The sequence below is a fragment of the Desarmillaria tabescens genome (genome assembly GCF_030435595.1).
Source record: "Desarmillaria tabescens strain CCBAS 213 chromosome Unknown EV420scaffold_22, whole genome shotgun sequence".
In the NCBI taxonomy this organism is placed as follows: Eukaryota; Fungi; Basidiomycota; class Agaricomycetes; order Agaricales; family Physalacriaceae; genus Desarmillaria; species Desarmillaria tabescens.
Genome location: NW_026848321.1, coordinates 267,604 through 286,953, shown reverse-complemented (window position 1 = coordinate 286,953; position 19,350 = coordinate 267,604). Strand labels below are relative to the sequence as shown.

Sequence of the window (19,350 nt, the reverse complement as noted above, 5' to 3'; positions counted from 1 at the left end):
CATCTCGAGCTGAAGCAGCTGATGGTTGCGTAACGTTGCAAACGCTTATTAAGGATGAGCCCTTTCGTTTTGAGGATGATGATCTTTCCGCGAGGTGGGAGAAGCTTTGCCAGGAAGGCCTGGATATCCGGTGTGGTGGATGAAATGCGCGGGAAATTTTTTCTTTTTCATCCTCAGTTCGAACAAATGTCGCCTTCGAGTGAGGTCCGAGAAGAAGCAACGAGCAACACTCTGCTTCGGATCCCGATTTCATTTGCAGACTGGGATAGACGCCCGATTTCCATACTGAGCCAATTAAGCGCTGCACGTGTATTAGGGTACAGAGTTGCTCATATTTTGATCAACACGGACGCCTTCTTTCTCCCCACCATCACGGGTATGTACAATCCCCCGAGGTGAGTTCTCAGTTTTCCTACCTTGCCATTTCTGCTACGGTGCTATTTCTAATACCTTTTGACGCTGTGCTATCACAGGTTATCGTCTCCCCCACCGCCAAGCTACCATTCTACCCCCAATGACGAAGCAGGTACTAAACGTTCTTTTGTCTGTATCTCAGTACTTATTGTTATATGCTTTTGTTCTATTTTTAGCAGCTGCTATTGACGAACGTACCCCGCTGAAGGTACATGTGCAAGCGACTCCTACCAAACGTTTACGTATTATCTTGGCGCTTGTCACCATTGCGGCGTTTCTTACCTGGCATCTCGGAAGCGACTACACCAACACTCACCGTACTGATGTCCAAGACAGGATGCGTCATCGCGAGGATGCGGAACGAGCGAGGAGAATCAAGGATGAAGATAGGCGGAGGGAGTCAGCGCATCAGCAGGAAGATAGGGAGAGGCGATTGGCGCACGAGGAAGAGGATCGCCAGTGGAAGGTGGAAAGGGAGAGGGAAGAAAGAATGATTCATGCTAAGTTGATTGCTGTGGCACATCGAGAGGAAGCCGTCCGAGCTAAAGAGAATGCGGTACTGGCCGACGAGGAGCGTAGGAAGCGCTCTGGACTGGCCTGGTGGGATTTGACGGCGGAGAAGCGATGCTTGGGATACGAGAAGAGGATGTATCATGCGGAGCTGCTGAATGTACCAGTGGGGGAAGACGCACAGAACTGGTGCATGAAGACGAGCATTGATATCCATGGTATTACGTATGATCATCCGGAATTTTGTATCCAGGAGTTGGTGGTAAGTTTCTCTTCCCTGTTTGCCGGTCATTGTGTGTACTAACGTATTTTTCTTCGCAGGACGGAGCTATAAAGACTATTGGCCATTGGACTGTGAACTCTAGTGAGCCGACGTGCGAGACTTGGTGGGGCGACCATCAGAAGAAGGTACGTATCTAGACTGTTATCCCATGCACGCGCTGATTACTGTCCAATAGGACTGCTATGGCTCTCACAAGCGGGTACGCCTTATCCTGGTATTGCTTGTTGGACATCAGACTGACTCCACCTTTGTAGCGCGTTGAGGCACGCATGTTCAACCATCAAGAGCCCTGGGACAACTGGGCCGAGATGTGCTTCTCTACTCCTTCCGAATTCGCCTGGCAGTCATTCGCTCACCCCGAGACTTGCGAGAATAAAGTACGTCGTCGTTCCCATTATCGGAGGATTCCATGTTGATTTAACCATAGGGGAAGGAAGGTATCGTCGGGGGCTGGTTCATCGACGTGGATGAGAACGAGTGCCCTTAAACGACCGCCAGGGTTTGAAAGATCTTTTTTCTAGTTTTTGTTGATTTCCTGCTATCGACTGCTGTACGAAATATTGTGTCCTACAAGCGCATAGAGCACTGTAATCTCCTTCGACTGAAAGAACCGGGTTACTGCACTGTATTAAGAATAACTTCAGTTCATTGTGGAAGGAAATACTGTAAATATCGTGGTATGCTGAAGAGGAGGGCAGTGAACTGATTCGACGTTAACAGCGGCAAGAGACACATGCTATGACACTCATAATTTGTGGTTCACGTGGGAATGTTGGTGGTCTCAAAAGGCCCAAATGCAAGCGCTGTATCAGGAGAGGTAGGGTGCTCTGAGTCTGCGACGGCAGCGCTTAGAACATTTCGAGAATTGAGCCTATGTGGAACATTAGCTTCGCAAAGGGATGGTTCCAAAACGAACACTGAACTTACATCGCTAGTAAGGAGTTCATATAAACTATTGGTCAGTGCACGGGTTAGTGACGATGGAATATAAATTAATAAATAAAACCGGTCACCGACTTTTTGGTAAAACCATTTCGAACGCAACAAAAAGAAGAGCGTTTGGCCAGATGACGTACTGTAGAGTAGTATCAGGAGCTATCGACGTTCGTAGAAGACAAAGTTACTGAGATGAGAACAAGAAAAGAGCATGCGCTACCACCAAAAAGAACGTTAGCAATGAAACCAGGTCGGAAGAATGGAGTTCGTGATCATTTATTTACCATGTCATCAACCCGGACATTACTACGAAGGGCATCAACGCTGTAATGATCTTGATTGTACTATGTTCATGTTAAATATGCATTAACTTATAGATGAACAACTGACCTGGACCTGCGGGTAATTTCTTTCCCCTTATGCAAGTAAAAGCACGTTATTCCGGCGATGACGAGATCTGTCGTTGCAGTCGCAACCCAAGGTATGTATAGGGGTACCTGTGAAACGGTATAGTGTCAGAACCATGTAAGTCGAACTGTCAAAACCTACCCTGATACTCGGCAAGTTTAGAAGATTGTATGGGCCGCCGTAACTGTTAAAGCGACAAGTACTCAGGAGGCATGAAGACGGGGAACATGTAGGAGAAATTCCTGCGTCATATAGATCGAGTCTGGTAATGATAATTGAGGCTCTTCGTTGCACCCAGGTTGATATAACTAAGGCTTACAGATTCACCCGGCTTGAATTATGCAGCCTTCAGTTTGCGATACTCATAATTGAAGGTTTGAGAAAGGGAACTCACCCAACGAAGCCGCGACAGAGACAAACTGGGTGAACACGTTAAGTGTCAAATCACATCCATGTACTGCGTTGAAAGGAAAAGAGAACGTACACCGCACAATGGTAGGAGTCTGACTGAATGGTAATGACGGCCAACTTGTGAAGTCGATACCGGTCGTTAGGATCATTTCGACGTAAGGAGTGAACGCGCACATTTCCATATTCTAACGGCGTATAACCTGAGGTAGTCGTAGCCATAGGTGAGTCATTCAGGTCAAATGACAAGATATAAGCTCACGCTTGGACGCCAACATCGGACGCCATCTAGTTCATGGGTGTTAGGATTAGGAATTTCAGACTGTAACTGTTGCGTACACTGAAAGGATACTGTGACTAGTGCAAAATATGGAGCAGAATTAGGTCATTGGATGGTGTGGGGACTAAAAATATCATGCTCACCCGGATACTCCTGGGAGCGAGGATCAGGTTAGTGCGTTAAGTCAGATAGCTTAGAATTATGACTTACCAGTTGAGCTGAAGCAGAACCTGATAATTTCCACGGTAGGTGACAAGGTAGAAGTAGAGTGCAAGAATAGCCAGGCCCAGTTGAATAGTATCGAGGATCCTGAAAAATTGAAACACCGTCAAGAATACATACAAGCGTCGGGCATCCTATAGCGTACCAGAGTAAGTCGATCTGAGTACAGAAATGGGTGAGCGAATAGTGAGCGAGCTGTGCAAGTACATACTGAATATCGGAAGAGCCGCGGGTCTTTAGTGTATCGTCTGTGTTGGGATTTGGCAATCCGGCATCATGCCGAGTTCGCTTATTAAGGTAGAAGTCGTAGGAAAAGCGTGGAAAGTTCTAGTAAAAGTACATTTAGTATAAAAGTAAGTACTTTAGGGTAGATCCTCATGCATTTGCAGAGCTCAGCCAAGCGCAATACTATTGGCTTGCTACCGCGCATGTGATACTGGGAACGAACCGATACCCCGTTTTCCAACAGTCTGTAGTATATGGCGAGCTGATGAACGCTTATCCCATACAACCTACGAAGGCTGATTGTTAAAGTTGAAATGCAAATGACGATGTACTCACATAGCACTAATCATTACACCAACAAAGATAGCGCCCATGGTCATATCCAACGAAAGGGTGGCAGCAATGGGTACTGGGACATCTGAATACATGAGTAGAGTAGACGGGGATCCTGGAATGATAGTAGACACTCGAATATATATATTGGTAGATGTAGCGCGCAGCACCCGGGGCTTGTGCTTAAGAAGAACAGATAGAGAAATTTTTTGATTTCATGACTCAAGTGCGGAGATGGGTAAGCTATGTTGTTCGGAGTCGCCAAATGATACGGTCGTAATCTGAGGAAGTGACACGGGGTAAAGCGTCTGGTGGTGAGGTCTATGGTTGTCATCGTGAGCGGACGTTCATTTCGATTTCCAGCTGGCAATTGTCGTAAGCTTCCCTTTCTCAACAATCCAAATCAAACACGAGGCACTGGCAGGACCAAACTTAGTTCAGATGTCGAAGATCCAGAAATGGGATGCCGGCATAGCACTGGTACACCGGAGGTTCTTGCAATAAACGCATGGCTCGGCCATCATCGAGTATCATGTATAGGCGAAATATTAATAGGTCAGCTCGGGTAACATCAACAAGAGATGCCGAGGCGTATTACGCCACAAGCCAGTGCGCTCTAGCTCGTAAAAAATGAAATCTGGGGGAGATTGTATTTTTGCGAATCCTTTATCTGTCCTGAAAAGCCGCTCAGTAAAACGTCATGAAAATTTTTTGGCGCTACAGAACAATGAAATTGGGGTGCTTTTTTTGTTTTACAGCGCTCAAACTTGAAACTGAGAATGATAACTTATAAGATTACAATTTGGGCTATCAAAAACGCACCAGCCTCTGCTGCAGTGTATACGATATACTGCCATCATGAGATTTGGACGTCGCGAAGCCATCGTCTGTGGTCTTTTGCGAAGAACATTGCAGTTGATCAAGGCTGCCAGGAGGGAAGAAATTAAGCCCGGATGCTAGTGCCAAGATTTTGATCAGTAATTCGAAAGCGCGCGCGCTTGGTGCTGTGAAAAGAAGAGCCACGGATGCCCATGGATTTGTTCGGCGAATATGTTTTATGGGGATGGACTGAGCCCAAGCTTGAGCGCTTGAGCGTTCCAAGGGGGTTGCGGCCCGGCAAGCCGGCACATCGGGTTGGTCGGTCGGTCGGTCCAAAAGGTCCTTAAAATTTTTTTGCCCCCCTCTTGTAAAATAGCATCCAGAGACCCTAGACGCTGCTGGAGGTGTTTATTTCAGCTGATATATGATATTCATGACCTAACATGGCCCAAAGAATGCCGGAAAAGCGGTCAAAACGATGTCGAAGGCTCAAAACGCCAATGGCATGCTGCCGGATATCGGCTGGATTAGTGAGAATTGAGTTACCGGCTGTAAAAATATTTCGTCGAGTTTGATGGATCCAAAATTGGAAGTGTCTGTCATGTACAGTAGGACAGCGTTGTCGCTAGCAGACAAAAATCGTATACTATCAGCGTTTAGATCGAGGACGAGAGGACTAAGTAGGCGGAAAGCTCACACTGGCGGATGACTCCGACTCGGAGTAATTACATGATGTTTCCTTTGTGGGTATGTTTTCCCACGGCGGTCGGTCGGTCGGTCCATCGAGGCCTTAAAAATTTTTCGACCCAATATGATTTTTTCGGTTTTTGCGACCCCCTTGGAGCGTTCGCCAGAAATAGACCATGGGACATTACGGTCAAACCTGTCACGCCTGTGTCATGCACCCTGGCAGACTATGAAATTGGAGTTCAACGTTCATCTCTTGTAGGGACTGGGGAATATCCATGGTTTGCACCACGGATGTGAGCAGGACTTTTTTTCTCGCATCTTGAATATGATCATGCTCACGATAGCAGCCACATGTGTCACCAGGAGTGAACAGCCAGGCCATCAAATCGGAAATATTTGATGAACTGAAGACAATAGCCATCGAGTGGTATTGCGTATATGGTGCTGACAACCATGGAAGGAATGCGAACCAGGAATCCATTGACAGCAGCTACAGTCGCCTGTACTGTGCGATGAAGCAACAACAAGGTATTCCGTGCCGTCTCGTCTCAAAATTTCCCCGGAAATTCACCATCTCTCTAGATTTCTGTTGATGGCTTCCTTACCCCATGATATCTTTCATCGATCCTTCGATTCTTTCCCTCAAGTACAGCATGTACATCGATCAAGTCAACTGCCGTTGGGCATTGGCGGTAATGGACGTTGACCTGATCAATGGCCTCGTGCTCATAGCTACCGAGGCCAGCCGGAATTTGGACAGTGGACCGTCCGTCTTACGACTTTGGGACTTTGGACTGGGCTCCAATACTCTATGATATGCGCGGTCGCAACGTCCAAGTATTGTATTTTTCATACCTCATCGGACATATCGACGGGCGCGACGGAACCAGATAGAAGCTACGCAGGAGGAGTGGCGGTCAAAAGAAATGGGCGATGATGAGCTTAGAGCGTGGAAATATCAATTGAAGCGGTACATTGCGGAGACATCGAGGGCATTGAGGTAAGGTGATGTTATCCTGACAGGATGAAGCTGCTAACGAGAGTCTAGTCATTATCTGATGTGCAACGCCGCACTGAGTTCTGTTCACTGAGACCGCGTTGGTGTGCCGATCAAGAAAAACCGACGAAGTTATCTCGGGACTAGCTAATGCGTAGAAAAGCTGATCAATGCCGGGGAGTGTTTCTGAGGCGGTGGGCGCCTACTTATGCGATGCCGTCCTCAATTCCGTGCAGCTATAAAGCTATCATGCCTACTGCCCTCAGTTCTTCCATGGATGCTCTCGACCACAGCACGCCGATGTGGAACATACGGGATGGGAATAGTCTGCTGGGCCGGCGATACTCATTCGCCATGAAACGGTCAATATCATATGTCGCTATATCGCAGCCCACTGTATCTCCGTTGGCGCTCCCTTCGCCCTGGTGTCCCATCAAAAATTGGGTCTTTTCGCGTCATTGACGAGGACGATTCTCGTACAACGACACTCTCAGATGTCCCTCCCAAGCTATAATACAAGATCATCGCCTCCCTCGATAGTATCTGTTTGCCTACCGCCGACGTTACAAAGTCATCCTTGTAAGCAGATACCCTCTACCAGGTCTCGTCGACTGAAACGATCCACGATTCAGGAATTTGCGACACTCCTCACTGTGGATCCGTGTGGGTGCAAACTTCCTATGCCGAGTGCACGGACCAGATCGGTACCTGGATTCATGGCCGGCACACACACAAATTGTTTCCAGTGTTCCTACATGTGAAGGAAATCCATCTCATTCATGGTGGTAGACGAAGAGGGAAGTTTCATAGGGAGATCTGGGGCTGTTGGGATTGATACTCTCAGTTGCCTTACGGACGCGCTGGTGCCACCTGATCCATCAATGGCTTTGTGCGTACCGTCGTTTCCTTTGATCGGGGCATGGCGCTGATATTGCTGTAGTAACGGTGTAGGCAGAACTTTTATAGCGCACCCAGGTGAATAATGTGGTCCTGTCTAATGGCAAGGCGACAAACGATAGTGTTTTCCTGTACGACTGATCACGTTATCAAAACAGAGAGCTGAGAGCTTTGACATTTGGAATGGTGCATTCCAATGCTACTAATTCTGTATTCTACCCGTCGTGGAGCTGGTACCAAGTACATCGATTCCACGACAAACCTGCCATATGCAATGATGTAACTAGACGAGCATCTTAACAGGCCATTCTCCTCCTTCATCATCAGCATGGCCAGTCTTTATCCAGCTACCTATTGCGATGTGCGCATGAAGACCGTACTTGATGGCTACGACGAACTCAGGATATGAAAGGAAAAAGAAGCGCACTACGGAGGCGTGTAAACTGATAATCGATCGATAGTATCTGCTCCATCCGCTCTATCTACATTGCCCTAGTACTACGTTGATGTAAAAAGCAATATCAGAAGATACTACATGATTCACAGATGCTATATCTCCGGTATCTTTCATTTAACACACTGAGCATTCTGGCCTTCCTAGCAGAACCTCTCCCGTATTGCGGGATGATCATCATCCTCAGAAAAAAAGCGCTGCCCAAAATAGGTTAAGCCACCACCAACGGCTTCGCTTCGAGGTTACAACCATTCGACAATGATATAGCTCGCGTGATCTGACTCAAACGTTGATGCGGATGCGATCAAATCTGCGTTGCATAGCTGAGGGACGAAATCCCTGATCCTTTGTCTCGGTGATATAATAATATTAAAATGCAAGACCAGCTTGTTAAATAGCACGGTAAGTATTATAATGCCATCAACTACACCGCATAACAAAGCCACTCCCAGATTGACGTCGCCCATAATATATGAGCAAACCTATAAAAAGGTGTGCATAAATGGTAGAAACTCATGTATGGCAGTCATCTCGTACTAGTTGGGTATAACAGGGTTGTCATGTAATTCTTGAGTCAATGTCATTCTGTGCCGCCGTTTGTTTGATGACCACGTTCCATTACGGAAAGAGTTGTATCGATACTCTGAAGAAATCGCATCAGCTTCAATGCAATCACGATTTGAAATTTACGTGCCGTCTCTGCCAAACCACTGGCCCCGCTGCTGGAGGTATGAGCAAAGACGATTACCTTATCGTTAGCGGAGCATTCATTGATATCCTTCCTCATTTGTTCTTTGCGTGCATTGAGCCTATTCAGAGTTAAACATTATTCCAATAAGAGAAGGAGGAGAGCTTGCATCATGAGCAACGAATTTATATAGACTGTTGGTGAATGGTTAGAGATGTACAGAAAACCGGCAGCGTTCCCTTTAACACTCACGTTTCGGTAGAATGAGACTTATTGCAACGAAAATGAGACTATGTGGCCATACGATGTACTGTGTTAACAATGTCATCAGAGATAAGGGGATCAAATAATAGTGAGGGATTACCGTGATGAGTGTTAATATTGAGCATGCGCTAATGGGTAACAGTGAGTATGTGTGATTAGTTCCCATCATATCGGCAATGCCTGGATCATACCTTGTCGCCAGACCAGATAGCACAACAAGTCGCATTAATCCTACAATGATCTTCATCGTACTACAAATAATTTTTGCAGTGGTCACTGATAATATTCGTGATGGTTTTGAGCAGGCGCACATGGAGAAGCTCGGAGCCATTAATCTGCCTTGGTGCAAGTAGTAGCACATTGCAGCGGCGATGGCGAAGTCTGCTCCTGCCGCTGTGGAGAACGCCGCATAAATGGATATCTGTAAAGCACAGTTGTATATCAGAGTAGTCATATGTTCGATATAGAGCTCTAAAACCCTACGCTAAGGGTCGGCAAGTCCAAAATGCTCGACACGGTGTACCTGGCGACAAATTAGCATCGGAGACGTCACCGTAAAGAGGCGTAATCCATACATATCATAAGTGACGTCTAGTAAATATCTCTGTAAGTCAGCACGGTGTATACGAAAGTGATACTCACATATTCCAACGGCTTCAAAATATTGTTCAGTTATTTGGTTGTTATAAATACAAGGAAAGTCTCACCAAGGGAAGCGGTGATAAAAAGAAACTATGGGTGAATTAAAAAGTCGCCATTTATGAAGAAGGCAATCTAAGCACATACAATGAACCACGGCAGTACCGCATGGAAATTACGACCAACTATGAGGAAACCATCAATCAGAATTCATTTATTTAATGCTGGTAGAGACTAACATTTCCATATTCTGACGGCGTATAAGCTGTAGCACCGGGGAGTGAGTCTTTCCGATCATTCGAGAATATTAGTCAGGGAAGACAAACACTTGGACGCAAACAACGATTAACATCTAGTTAATAATTAGAGAAGTACGCAAGATCAATGATATTAAATTCACGTACATTGATTAGGAGTTGCAGCTAAGGACAGAATTAATTCAGGATATTCACATAATAGATGAAGCCTGGAAATAGGCGCACCCGAAAGCTCCTGCCAGCGAGGTACGAAATTGATTGAACCCTGAGTCATAGCAGAGAGGAAGACTTACCAGATGATCTTCGATAGAGCAGGAATATTCCCAAACGATTCGACCAGGTAATGGTACAAGGCATGAGTGCTTATTGCAACATGAAGCGTGTCGAGAATCCTAAAGATTATAGCCGATATCAAGAAAAAAATGGCCTATATTTATCGTCCTGTAAGCGCACCACAAAAAACCGACCTGCTGGGATGTCAAAAGAATCCTATGAAAGTGTGATTTCTCGGCGTACGGCACATCGGAAGAGCGGCGAATCATCAGGGTATTGCTTGTAGTAGATGGCAGTCTGTAGAATGGTTATACCATAGAAGCTAGAGACGATGAGCCTCTGAGGGAAGTCTCAAGCAAAGGTGTGCGTACACGGCTCCTATGGTAGCGCCGATATAAATGGCACCGAGTGTCATTCCAAGTGGGGGGAGATCAGCTATAGGTATTAGCAACATCTGTTATACCACCCCCCAAGGTATAGCGCGTCATATATATCCATTCCGTGGCATGCAATATTGTGAGGTCACCTTTGAAGAAGACTCTCTTTGATAGCCATTACAGCCGATCCCTTCGAATAGAAAAAAAGTCCTATCACCAGGCAGTGCAAAAGCAACATGTGCAAGTAACAGCGGATTCCGGGTCGGCGTTGCACGACATTGTGGTCTCGACCGGTGAACGGAATAGAAAATTCGAGGGAGGATCTGAGATAGCTAGAGCAGTTGGCCGCTGGCGCTGGTGTGCTAAATGACGACGTCCATGCCAGGTTTGATGATGATCAGTGTGCGTTGCGATACTGTCATAGGTGCACGACAGAATTATTGCTGGTAACCACCTTTTCGGGCGAGGTATGGTTACGAAGGTCACGTAACCACAAAAGAACGAACGAGGTACTGTCTATTAAATCCATACATTTGACAGGGACCCCCACAGAGGCCGGTACGCAAAGTTCGGACAGATTTGGGTCAAAATATGCTTTGCAACATCGGCGCCAAATTGCCCAAAACGCTCGAAACAAAAATCCAAATCGTGAGAAAGCTTAGGGACCGGGTAAACTTGTCGTTCCGACCTCTGTGGGCATAATTGGGGGGTCCTCATCCGACGCTTGTATGTGACGTCAGGCGGGTTTGAGCCTGGCCAAGAAACAAATGAGCATCAATCTTTCGTATAGAGACAGAAAGAACGGACCCCCTAAAGCGTAGGATACTACTGAGTACGCACATCTTGGTACTAATGACGGGGTTTGGCTCGAAGGAGAATTGGACGTTGTTTTGGATCGGCAGGCAACAGAAGGTGTCGGATACGTGGGCTCCAATCTTTCCTAATTTGCTGCGATTTTGATTGCCGGCGCTCCCAATGTTGCACAAAGAATCTAGTGACATTTTGGTCCGCCCTTAAGAAAGAGGAATCTTTGTGTTGTCTGAAGCTCGTCAGTTCTGCTTCGTGGCATCTGAATAGAACAGTTATTCACTATGACGCGGTGAATACAAGATGGTTGCTAAAACGAAGATAAAAAAAGACCATCAAACCTTCCCACGAGAAACCTTATTCGGTTCCATGGACATCGATGAAACAAGTGCCGGAGATATCCTGCACCTACGAAACAATCATTATTAACATTCTTTGCATGGTAGAAAACACCGACTGACCATGCGTTAAGATGATCCATGACTCTACCAAACGCATTCCTTGTGAGTCTGTTCCGCATCGCACAATTGTCTGAAGGTCTGATATGGGCGCTATATGATGGTCACTCTTATGGCTGCAAAATATGAAGGATTCTGACTTGAGAGCCATAGCAGGCCCACTTGGTTAAAGTTAGTGAGCAGACACGCGAATTAATAATTGGATCTCCGCACTTGCGTCCTGCGCCATCAATGATCGTTCCGAAGTTCAAGCATCTTTAAATAAGGAAGACAACTGAGCGCTATCAATAAGGGACTGAAGACGAAAGCTTACTACAAACTCCTCGGTATCCACCTGCATCAGCTATTCCTATTCTTATCATCCAAGACATTGAGAGTTGCCATGTAATGCACATTTTCTCGTACCACAATCACCGCTTCTCCGCAGTCATATTATTAGAACCACGCATGCGTCCTACCTTCTACCTTTCCCGCATCGCCCTCTTCTGGGCCTTGATTGCTCTTCGTTGTCGAGGAAAGGAATGCTCCGATGGAGAAGGATGACAGGCTTTGAAAGGTATGCGAACGTGGCGTAGAGGGTGCTTGTGGTTTCAGCGACGTATACTCAGTGCTTGTACCAGGACGCAAATAGCAGTATGGTGCTTGCCTCATCATTTGGGATAGCTTGATCGCTCGGAGGTGGAAGATGTCATTGCCTGTGGCAATACTACGTCAGCCAATAGTAGAAAAGCGAGATCTGACGCACGCATAAGAATGACTCAAACACTCGATGGAGATAATGACGCTGGAGGAAAGAAGCAGAACGTCTACGTAGTACTCGGGATGCTCTAATTTGTGGTGACTGAAACAGTATGAAGGTCTTGATCTTCCGGGAAGAAACTGAAGCTGAATCTAACACGAGGAAGCAACGTTCACGTTGGTCCATTAAACTATCTCTGTTGATGATGAGATCGGGTCCAGAATGTCAACCATCCATTCAGCGTGATGACCAACGAACGACCTTATCAAGGTACTGTCACCAACCAGAAAGAAATAGAGTAGGGAAAACCTACTATAGAGAGGGCAGAATTTGAAAGATGCATCGCAAGCTTAACTTTAGCAGCAACAGCCACCGTCAGGACACGGACTTCGAATATGCAGTTCACGACGTATTAGGAATAAGAAGCCATTATCATACTGGGTTGTATGCATGGCAACGAACACTTTGAAACTGTGCCATGAGCGAAGTAAAAGAGGTAAGATCAGATCTCTAAGAGTACATGCCAACATCAGCCAACATAAACAATAGTCGAATGTTTATTATTGACCTCGATCAGGTAAAGGCGCATATAGCATTAGCACGGTGTTTCCTTGGATAAACATGATGGACCTGGGACTGGATCCCGTTGCTTCCCAACCACAACAAACGAGGTTGGGGACCGATGGCTTCCACAAATTGCGACTCCCGCTTAAAAGAATCGTTCGCCCCCAACGGAACGAGTGTCGAACGATAAAAGGCCGTATTTTTAAATGAAATCTGAGATAGTCAAGAGCGACACCATCATAGCGGAGGGTGACGTTTCTCGTATCTGAATGTTTTCATTTCCAATATCCAGGTTGTTGGCCGTTCGGACACGTTTAGCTGGTACTGTGGACTTCAGAAGGGAAAATATGAGATATCGCGTCAGTTATGTGGGTGATACACACGAACCACCGTATCTGCAAGTCCATCCGTAGTGATTGTCCTCCCATGAAGCTTCTGACTTCATCGGTGTGCGGTATTCAAGCAGAGTTGAGGGGAAATTTCCGGTCCTGAAGAGAGTTTTGACTTGAGCAGCAGGGTCTGTCTAACTCGCAATTTTAACATACCGTAATGTGGTAGTCGATACCGCAATGACGCGGAGTTTATCGTTGCCTAGTCCATGAAGATTATAGGTCCGGTTTACCCCGACAAAATTCGCGCAGAAAGGCTTGGCACAGCTATCTACTTGCGTCTGGAACATTTCCTGTAGAGGCGACGAGAGTTGTGAGTGCACATAATGAACGAGTAAAATATTCATACCGGTGTTGAAAGACAGTATTTCCTTTCTTCATCATAAAGGACTTGTGTCGCTGTAAATAGTATATGAGTCGATACTTCAAATAGCACCGCTATTGGACGTACGTATAGCAGAGCGCCAACCAATGGCAATTATATTGAAGGCAAGATGAGAGTTGTCTGTGCCATACTTACCCAGGACGTTCACGTACCCGGCGGACGGTCCTTGGTCAGGTCCACATCACTATGAAGGCGCAAGTGATCTTATTGAGGTGTCATCATCAAAGAGATTAAAGGGAGGAGGGCAACAGGAGCAGGCTATCCTTGGACAAGCTCAAAGGGGGAAGAGACGCGCAGTCGTAACTTTGACCCAAGTATCAGTTTCCGAAAGACTTCGTTTTACAGCAGCGCCTGAGGCACTGCTGGACGTAACCACGCTCGACTCCAGACATATCTAGGTGAAGATATTGCATAGCCTTAAACCTCCCGGTGCCTAACAATGCGTCCAACATCAGCCTCACCTGAAGAGAACTTGGACATGTTTTACCGACCCGGCCTTTTAGGCCACCACATGCAATGATGACAAGCGCATATAACCACTGAACATAGTGCCCGTGGAATAAAAACAGACCTAGTGGTATTCGCTTGTTTCTAATCCGAATAGCCGAGTGAGGGAACGACGATACCCGAACAAGGACGACCAAGGCCCAACATCCGGAACTAAATGGTAAGCAGTCGAATCTGCGTGACTTCATTCTTGCACGAGCAGATATCACATAGCCGTGATGTGACCCCTACCGTCACTGGAGAGATGGGTGTCAGGAGGCTCCTTCAACCTTGCTATCAGGAGTAGAGTCAAAACAACCGGAGTTGGACCAAGAAACGACGTACTGGGATAGAAGTACACCATTTCATTGACTACGCCACCGGCGAATTGGACAGAGCCTTCGTCATCGCCTATCCTTCATCCCTGTGTTTTCTTGCGTACCAAACGATAAGCCGGGATAATCGTCTCGCAGGTCGATTATGCCGTCTTCTTATCTGGATGAGGCGGTATGTTGGAAGAACGCTGTACATCCTATACAGATTTGCGAATACGCTCAGAGCATAGAGCTACGAGTGACGACAAAGATGATGAGAATCGGAAGGAAGGAGGACGATCATGTGAGCGAACGCGTTGTTGTGGTGTTTATTTTTGTCTGGGCCGAAGCCCGAAACGAAGTGCTTCTGATCCTTACATAAGACCACGTGTTTGCTTGCTCAACCACGCGCTGTTTGACTGCCGCTTGCACACAACATTACCAAGAGAGCAGCCAAAGGTGCCTCCGATTATGTTTTTTTATGATGTGTCTAACATGAACAATCTTTAGTTTCATTGATTCAAACCACCAGACCATGATCACAACCAGACCACCCACATGCCCTTGTCCTCAGTGCGGGTTCGCATCGTCTGAAAAGCCACTTCCCAATGGGATCTCACCGGCTCGACTTCAGGTTTTCTTTGACTGTAACGATGCTCCTGTAGGTGCTGAACGCGCAGAACTGGAAGCCGTTGTCTGTGAAGGAGAACACTATTTAGCCCTCCTCCAGCAACGCATTTCACAAACTCGAGATACGCTTGAATCACTCTTGGAAGAGCAGAAACGAGCAGTGAAGCACATTTCTGACTCGAAACTGGTCCTAAATCCTGTCCGTCGCCTACCCTCCGAGATTTTGAGCCATATCTTTCTTTCATGTATCCTTCCGGATAGCGAGCTGTTACGGTCAAGCGATGGGGAAGAGGATGCTTCATTACTGGATTCCCTCAACATCACAGACTCCCCCTGGAATGTATCCTACGTCTCGTCTCAATGGCGACACGCTGCTTTGGCCACAGCTAAGCTATGGTCATTCATCAGGCTCCAACTTCACAGATACAAGAGCCATGCCGCTTCCTTATTCCGTCTCGGGACATATCTGGAGAGGTCCGGCACCCAACAGCTTACCGTTGCTATTGAGAGTGAGGAGGACATGTCGGACCACCCCATTCTTCCCGTAATTCTCTCCGCCTCTCCTCGCTGGAAAAAACTCTTCGTCGGTCTTCCCTTCTCCGCATTCCGTATCTTCAACAACATCTCTGGTTCACTGAGCGCCCTGACATGGCTTGGCATATACATGGATAGTGAACCAGACACGGGAACCGAGCCGATATCCATGATCGAAGCTTTCCGCTTTGCGCCGCAATTGCAGGAATTAAAAATTGTGGAATGGGATTGGGGGACTAATTTTCATGATCTGTTCCATTTACCGTGGGAACATATTACGGAAGCGTCGACGCAAGGGAACAATATGCAGGCCCTCGCAGTTCTGCAAAGGGCGCCGAATTTGGTGTCTGCTCTTTTCTCGGCGGATGTAGACTTCCTCTCAGATACCCCATCTGAATTGTGTTGGCACGCCCATCTCCAGGTCCTGGACGTAACCACCGGCACTGGTTCTTCGCCAGAATTCATAGTTGAGCTGTTTGAAAGGCTCGCTTTGCCGGGACTCCTAGAGTTACGGATTGCGCTCAGCGGCACGGAAGAAGAAATCGTTTTGCCGGAATTCACTTCAGAGACTGCGCCAATTTTGGAGGATCTATGTATACAGATCGACGATTCAAATACTCTGGACAGTGAAACACTTGCATGTCTGTTGAAGCACACCCCCCTGCTGACGGACCTGAAAGTCAGCGCGAGGGTGACGACCGATAATGTCTTTCTTCAGCTAGGGAGAAAGAGAGACATTTCGCGGTTGGTCCCTCTGCTACGCAGCATAGACTTGACAGGATCGACGTTCGAGTTCGAGGATGCGAGCAATATCATCATTGGGATGGTCGCCTCGCGAACTGAACCAGCTGAAGGTTGCGTATCCTTGCAAACCCTTATTCTGGATGAGCCTTTTTTTTTTGAGGACGATGATCTTTCCGCGAGGTGGGAGAGGCTTGGCCAGGACGGCCTGGATATTCAGTATAGTGGATGAAATGTGCAGGAGAGGTTTCTTTTTATCCCAAGTTCGACCGAACGTGGTCTTCGCGTGCACAGTACGTTGGAAGCCTGTGAAGCACAGGCCATGTCGACGAGACTGAGAGGAGCACACAATCTCATGAACATCTGTGTAAATACGCTGCACTGTACGACGTATCCAGGATAGTAAAATGCTTCGTCTATTGAAATTTACAGACAGAACACGCGTCCGATACACCTTTCCCCTTTGTTACGATGATACTACTGAGTCTAACCGACATCTATTGCAAACAAGTCGGTGAGTATCGATGGTTCCCACTACGGTATCTTCTCCGACAGATTGGTAAACTCTCGACTATACGCCATGTTATCACTTTTGAGGGAAGAAATAGTAACATTGTTTATACTTCGGCGATGAGAGTGCCACATACCGCCTCTTCCGAGTGGCTTACTCCACTGCTGGATGTGCGAAAGGAAAGTCTGAATATCTTCTGATTGGAAAGATGTTCTTGGGTTCCCGTCCTCTTTTGCACGCTACGCGCATTCAACCTAATCAGTGTTAGGACGTCGTCCAAATGAGAGGGAGATAAACTTGCATGGCGAGCAAGGAGTTTATATAGACTATCAATGAATTATTAGGAATGGACAGGGGATTGAGCAGACTTGAGCACGCACGCTTCGGCAGAATGGAATGAACTGCAATGAAAATAAGAGTCTTTGGCCAGGCCACGAACTGTATGAATATATATATAAGATTCTAAAGGATTGAGGATTCGCTAGCAATTACCGTGACAAGAGTAAGGAGCGAGCATGTACTAGGATCGGCATTCAGGATTAGCTTCCATAGCACTAGATAGGCCAGATTTATACCTCGTAGCCAGACCGGATATCACAACAAGACGCATCAATCCGGCGATGATCTTTGTCGTACTACAAACAGTTTCTTGTTGTTAGTGATTATCACATTCGTGATGGTTCTGGAAATGGCAACACACCTGGAGAAGCTGGTCATTGATGTACCCCTGTGCAGGTAGTAGCACATTGCGGCGGCGATGAAGAAGTCTGTTCCTGAAGCTGTGCGTAGCTGCGTATTAGAGTGGCGATATGAGTACAGAGTGACCGAAGCCTACGCTGATAGTGGGGATGTCAAGGGGGTTTGATAGGGTGTATCTGGTGACAGGTTAGCATAGGATACGATCACTGTAAAGAGGCGGGGTCCATACGTATCATAGATGGCATCTATTATTCTTCTCTACAAATCAGTACCATATACACAGAGTAAATGCTCACAGATTCCGGTGCCTTGGAAGTCGCATTCAGGTCTTATTTCATGATAACGAAAGGAGTTCTCACCGAGGGATGCTGCGACAGCAAGAAACTGGGTGGATTCCAAACGCGATTTAAATCTATGTGAGAATCACTAGCAGGGTAAAGAGGACGTACAATGAACCAAGGCAACACTACATGGAAACGTCGACCAACTGCGAGGAGAGTCAATCAAGATCCATTCATTTAGTCGACAGGGATTTACGTTTCCATATTCTGACCGCGTATAAGCTGTAGTATGGAAGAATGAGTCTTCTCTATCGAGAACCAATTGAAAGAGATATACGCTTGGACACCAACAACGATTAACATCTAACAAATAATTAGAGAGGGATGCGGTATCGTTTCAAAATTCACTTACATTGATTGTGAGTAGCAACTGAGGATAAAAGGAACTTAGGACGTTCATATATTGGATGAAGCAGGAATCAGCGCACCGGAAAACTCCTGCCGGTAACTTTAGGCAAACCCAGGGCAACGGCCGATGCGAGGTGGACGTACCACACGATCTCAAGGAGGGCAGCATAGTTTCCAAATGACTCGACCATATAATAGTACAAGGCATGGGTGTTTAATGCAACCTGAAGTGTATCAAGGGCCCTGGATATTATTGCGAGCGTCAAGATTCAGCTGGGTGCATTGACAGAGCCTCCTATCAAACGTACCATAGTACTGCGACCTGGTCACATACAATAGGTAAGAAAGATTCTTTTGCGATTAGTGCACCACTTCTTCACGTACGGAATATCGAAAGATCCTGGGATCGTTAGGATATTGTTTATAGTAGACCACTGTCTGTAGAATCGTAATGCCGTAGAAACTAGAACGAGCGATGAGCATTGGAAGGAATTTCAATCGAAAGCATGCATACACTGCCGCTATGGTAGCGCCGAAATAAACCGCGCCAAGCGTTGTTCCCAGCGGGGGGTGATTCGCTATTAATTCTGGGGTAAACAAAGACATTCGGTACACCAGCGTTGAGAGAGTAGCATGGCATATATACCCGGCCTGTGACATGTAGCACTTTGAGATCACAATCGAAGAAGGCTTTGTTTAGTGACTATCCGATAGATTGCTTCAAGTGGGGAGAATTTGTTACCAAGCAATTCAGAGGCGAGATACAGGGGCAGCAGCAGTATCCATCTGTCCGGCATTACTAGATACTGTCATCTTGATCGGTGAAGGGAATGGAAACGCGAGAAAACGAGAGCACCTGGGACGGCGGGAGAAGCTGCAGATATTAACGGAAGGTCGCAATGACCGCTGGTCTCGTCTTCCTCGCTTCTCAGTGAATTCGCCAATGAGCTCTTCCCATGTCTCATCTTGGCTGTACAACGAAGATATTAGAACAGGAACAGTTTGAATGTGCTAGTTGCTTACTATCCAT

The 19,350-nt window shown here is 46.7% G+C and overlaps 5 protein-coding genes across 5 annotated transcripts; 2 read left to right on the top strand and 3 right to left on the bottom strand.

Moving 5' to 3' along the window:
- Positions 1 to 615: 615 nt before the first annotated feature.
- Positions 616 to 2,004, top strand: EV420DRAFT_1549831 (uncharacterized protein). The gene is made up of 5 exons (XM_060473431.1): positions 616 to 1,186; positions 1,246 to 1,332; positions 1,383 to 1,406; positions 1,462 to 1,584; positions 1,635 to 2,004. Exons 1-5 carry the CDS (start codon positions 752 to 754, stop codon positions 1,692 to 1,694), a joined length of 729 nt encoding a protein of 242 aa, XP_060329584.1. The 5' UTR covers positions 616 to 751; the 3' UTR covers positions 1,695 to 2,004.
- Positions 2,005 to 2,423: 419 nt separating this feature from the next.
- On the bottom strand, positions 2,424 to 4,591 carry EV420DRAFT_1689878 (uncharacterized protein; the record flags this gene model as incomplete). Its single annotated transcript, XM_060479329.1, has 13 exons — positions 4,023 to 4,591; positions 3,910 to 3,973; positions 3,673 to 3,788; positions 3,450 to 3,548; positions 3,383 to 3,392; positions 3,299 to 3,316; positions 3,222 to 3,247; positions 3,137 to 3,162; positions 2,946 to 2,970; positions 2,871 to 2,897; positions 2,693 to 2,735; positions 2,534 to 2,640; positions 2,424 to 2,487 (listed from the first exon to the last, which is right to left on the bottom strand). The coding sequence occupies exons 1-13, from the start codon at positions 4,112 to 4,114 to the stop codon at positions 2,424 to 2,426; spliced, it is 717 nt and encodes a 238-aa protein (XP_060329583.1). The 5' UTR covers positions 4,115 to 4,591.
- A 3,440-nt stretch (positions 4,592 to 8,031) lies between these two features.
- On the bottom strand, positions 8,032 to 10,412 carry EV420DRAFT_1765009 (uncharacterized protein; the record flags this gene model as incomplete). The annotated part of the gene is made up of 21 exons (XM_060480804.1): positions 8,032 to 8,358; positions 8,414 to 8,519; positions 8,571 to 8,685; positions 8,734 to 8,758; positions 8,817 to 8,874; positions 8,929 to 8,956; positions 9,020 to 9,079; positions 9,140 to 9,249; positions 9,312 to 9,351; positions 9,404 to 9,419; positions 9,471 to 9,482; positions 9,536 to 9,560; positions 9,615 to 9,652; positions 9,707 to 9,732; positions 9,794 to 9,819; positions 9,872 to 9,889; positions 9,950 to 9,959; positions 10,018 to 10,116; positions 10,178 to 10,191; positions 10,241 to 10,319; positions 10,369 to 10,412. 20 exons carry the CDS (start codon positions 10,410 to 10,412, stop codon positions 8,457 to 8,459), a joined length of 906 nt encoding a protein of 301 aa, XP_060329582.1. The 3' UTR covers positions 8,032 to 8,358; positions 8,414 to 8,456.
- Positions 10,413 to 14,921: 4,509 nt separating this feature from the next.
- Positions 14,922 to 16,850, top strand: EV420DRAFT_1549810 (uncharacterized protein). The gene is made up of 2 exons (XM_060473430.1): positions 14,922 to 14,975; positions 15,027 to 16,850. The coding sequence occupies exon 2, from the start codon at positions 15,052 to 15,054 to the stop codon at positions 16,651 to 16,653; it is 1,602 nt and encodes a 533-aa protein (XP_060329581.1). The 5' UTR covers positions 14,922 to 14,975; positions 15,027 to 15,051; the 3' UTR covers positions 16,654 to 16,850.
- EV420DRAFT_1689874 (uncharacterized protein) lies at positions 16,774 to 18,803 on the bottom strand (the record flags this gene model as incomplete). The annotated part of the gene is made up of 13 exons (XM_060479328.1): positions 16,774 to 17,258; positions 17,313 to 17,370; positions 17,425 to 17,452; positions 17,508 to 17,567; positions 17,633 to 17,721; positions 17,928 to 17,939; positions 17,991 to 18,043; positions 18,081 to 18,118; positions 18,169 to 18,275; positions 18,325 to 18,342; positions 18,401 to 18,563; positions 18,629 to 18,642; positions 18,705 to 18,803. 13 exons carry the CDS (start codon positions 18,801 to 18,803, stop codon positions 17,197 to 17,199), a joined length of 801 nt encoding a protein of 266 aa, XP_060329580.1. The 3' UTR covers positions 16,774 to 17,196.
- Between the last annotated feature and the right edge of the window lie 547 nt (positions 18,804 to 19,350).

Bases quoted from the DNA above. Each gene is read 5' to 3' on its own strand.
- EV420DRAFT_1549810 (XM_060473430.1), top strand. From the start codon at position 15,052: ATGATCACAACCAGACCACCCACATGCCCTTGTCCTCAGTGCGGGTTC.
- EV420DRAFT_1549831 (XM_060473431.1), top strand. From the start codon at position 752: ATGCGTCATCGCGAGGATGCGGAACGAGCGAGGAGAATCAAGGATGAA. The intron at 1,407-1,461 runs GTACGCCTTATC...CCACCTTTGTAG, and splicing joins GCTATGGCTCTCACAAGCGG to CGCGTTGAGGCACGCATGTT. The intron at 1,585-1,634 runs GTACGTCGTCGT...ATTTAACCATAG, and splicing joins CCGAGACTTGCGAGAATAAA to GGGAAGGAAGGTATCGTCGG.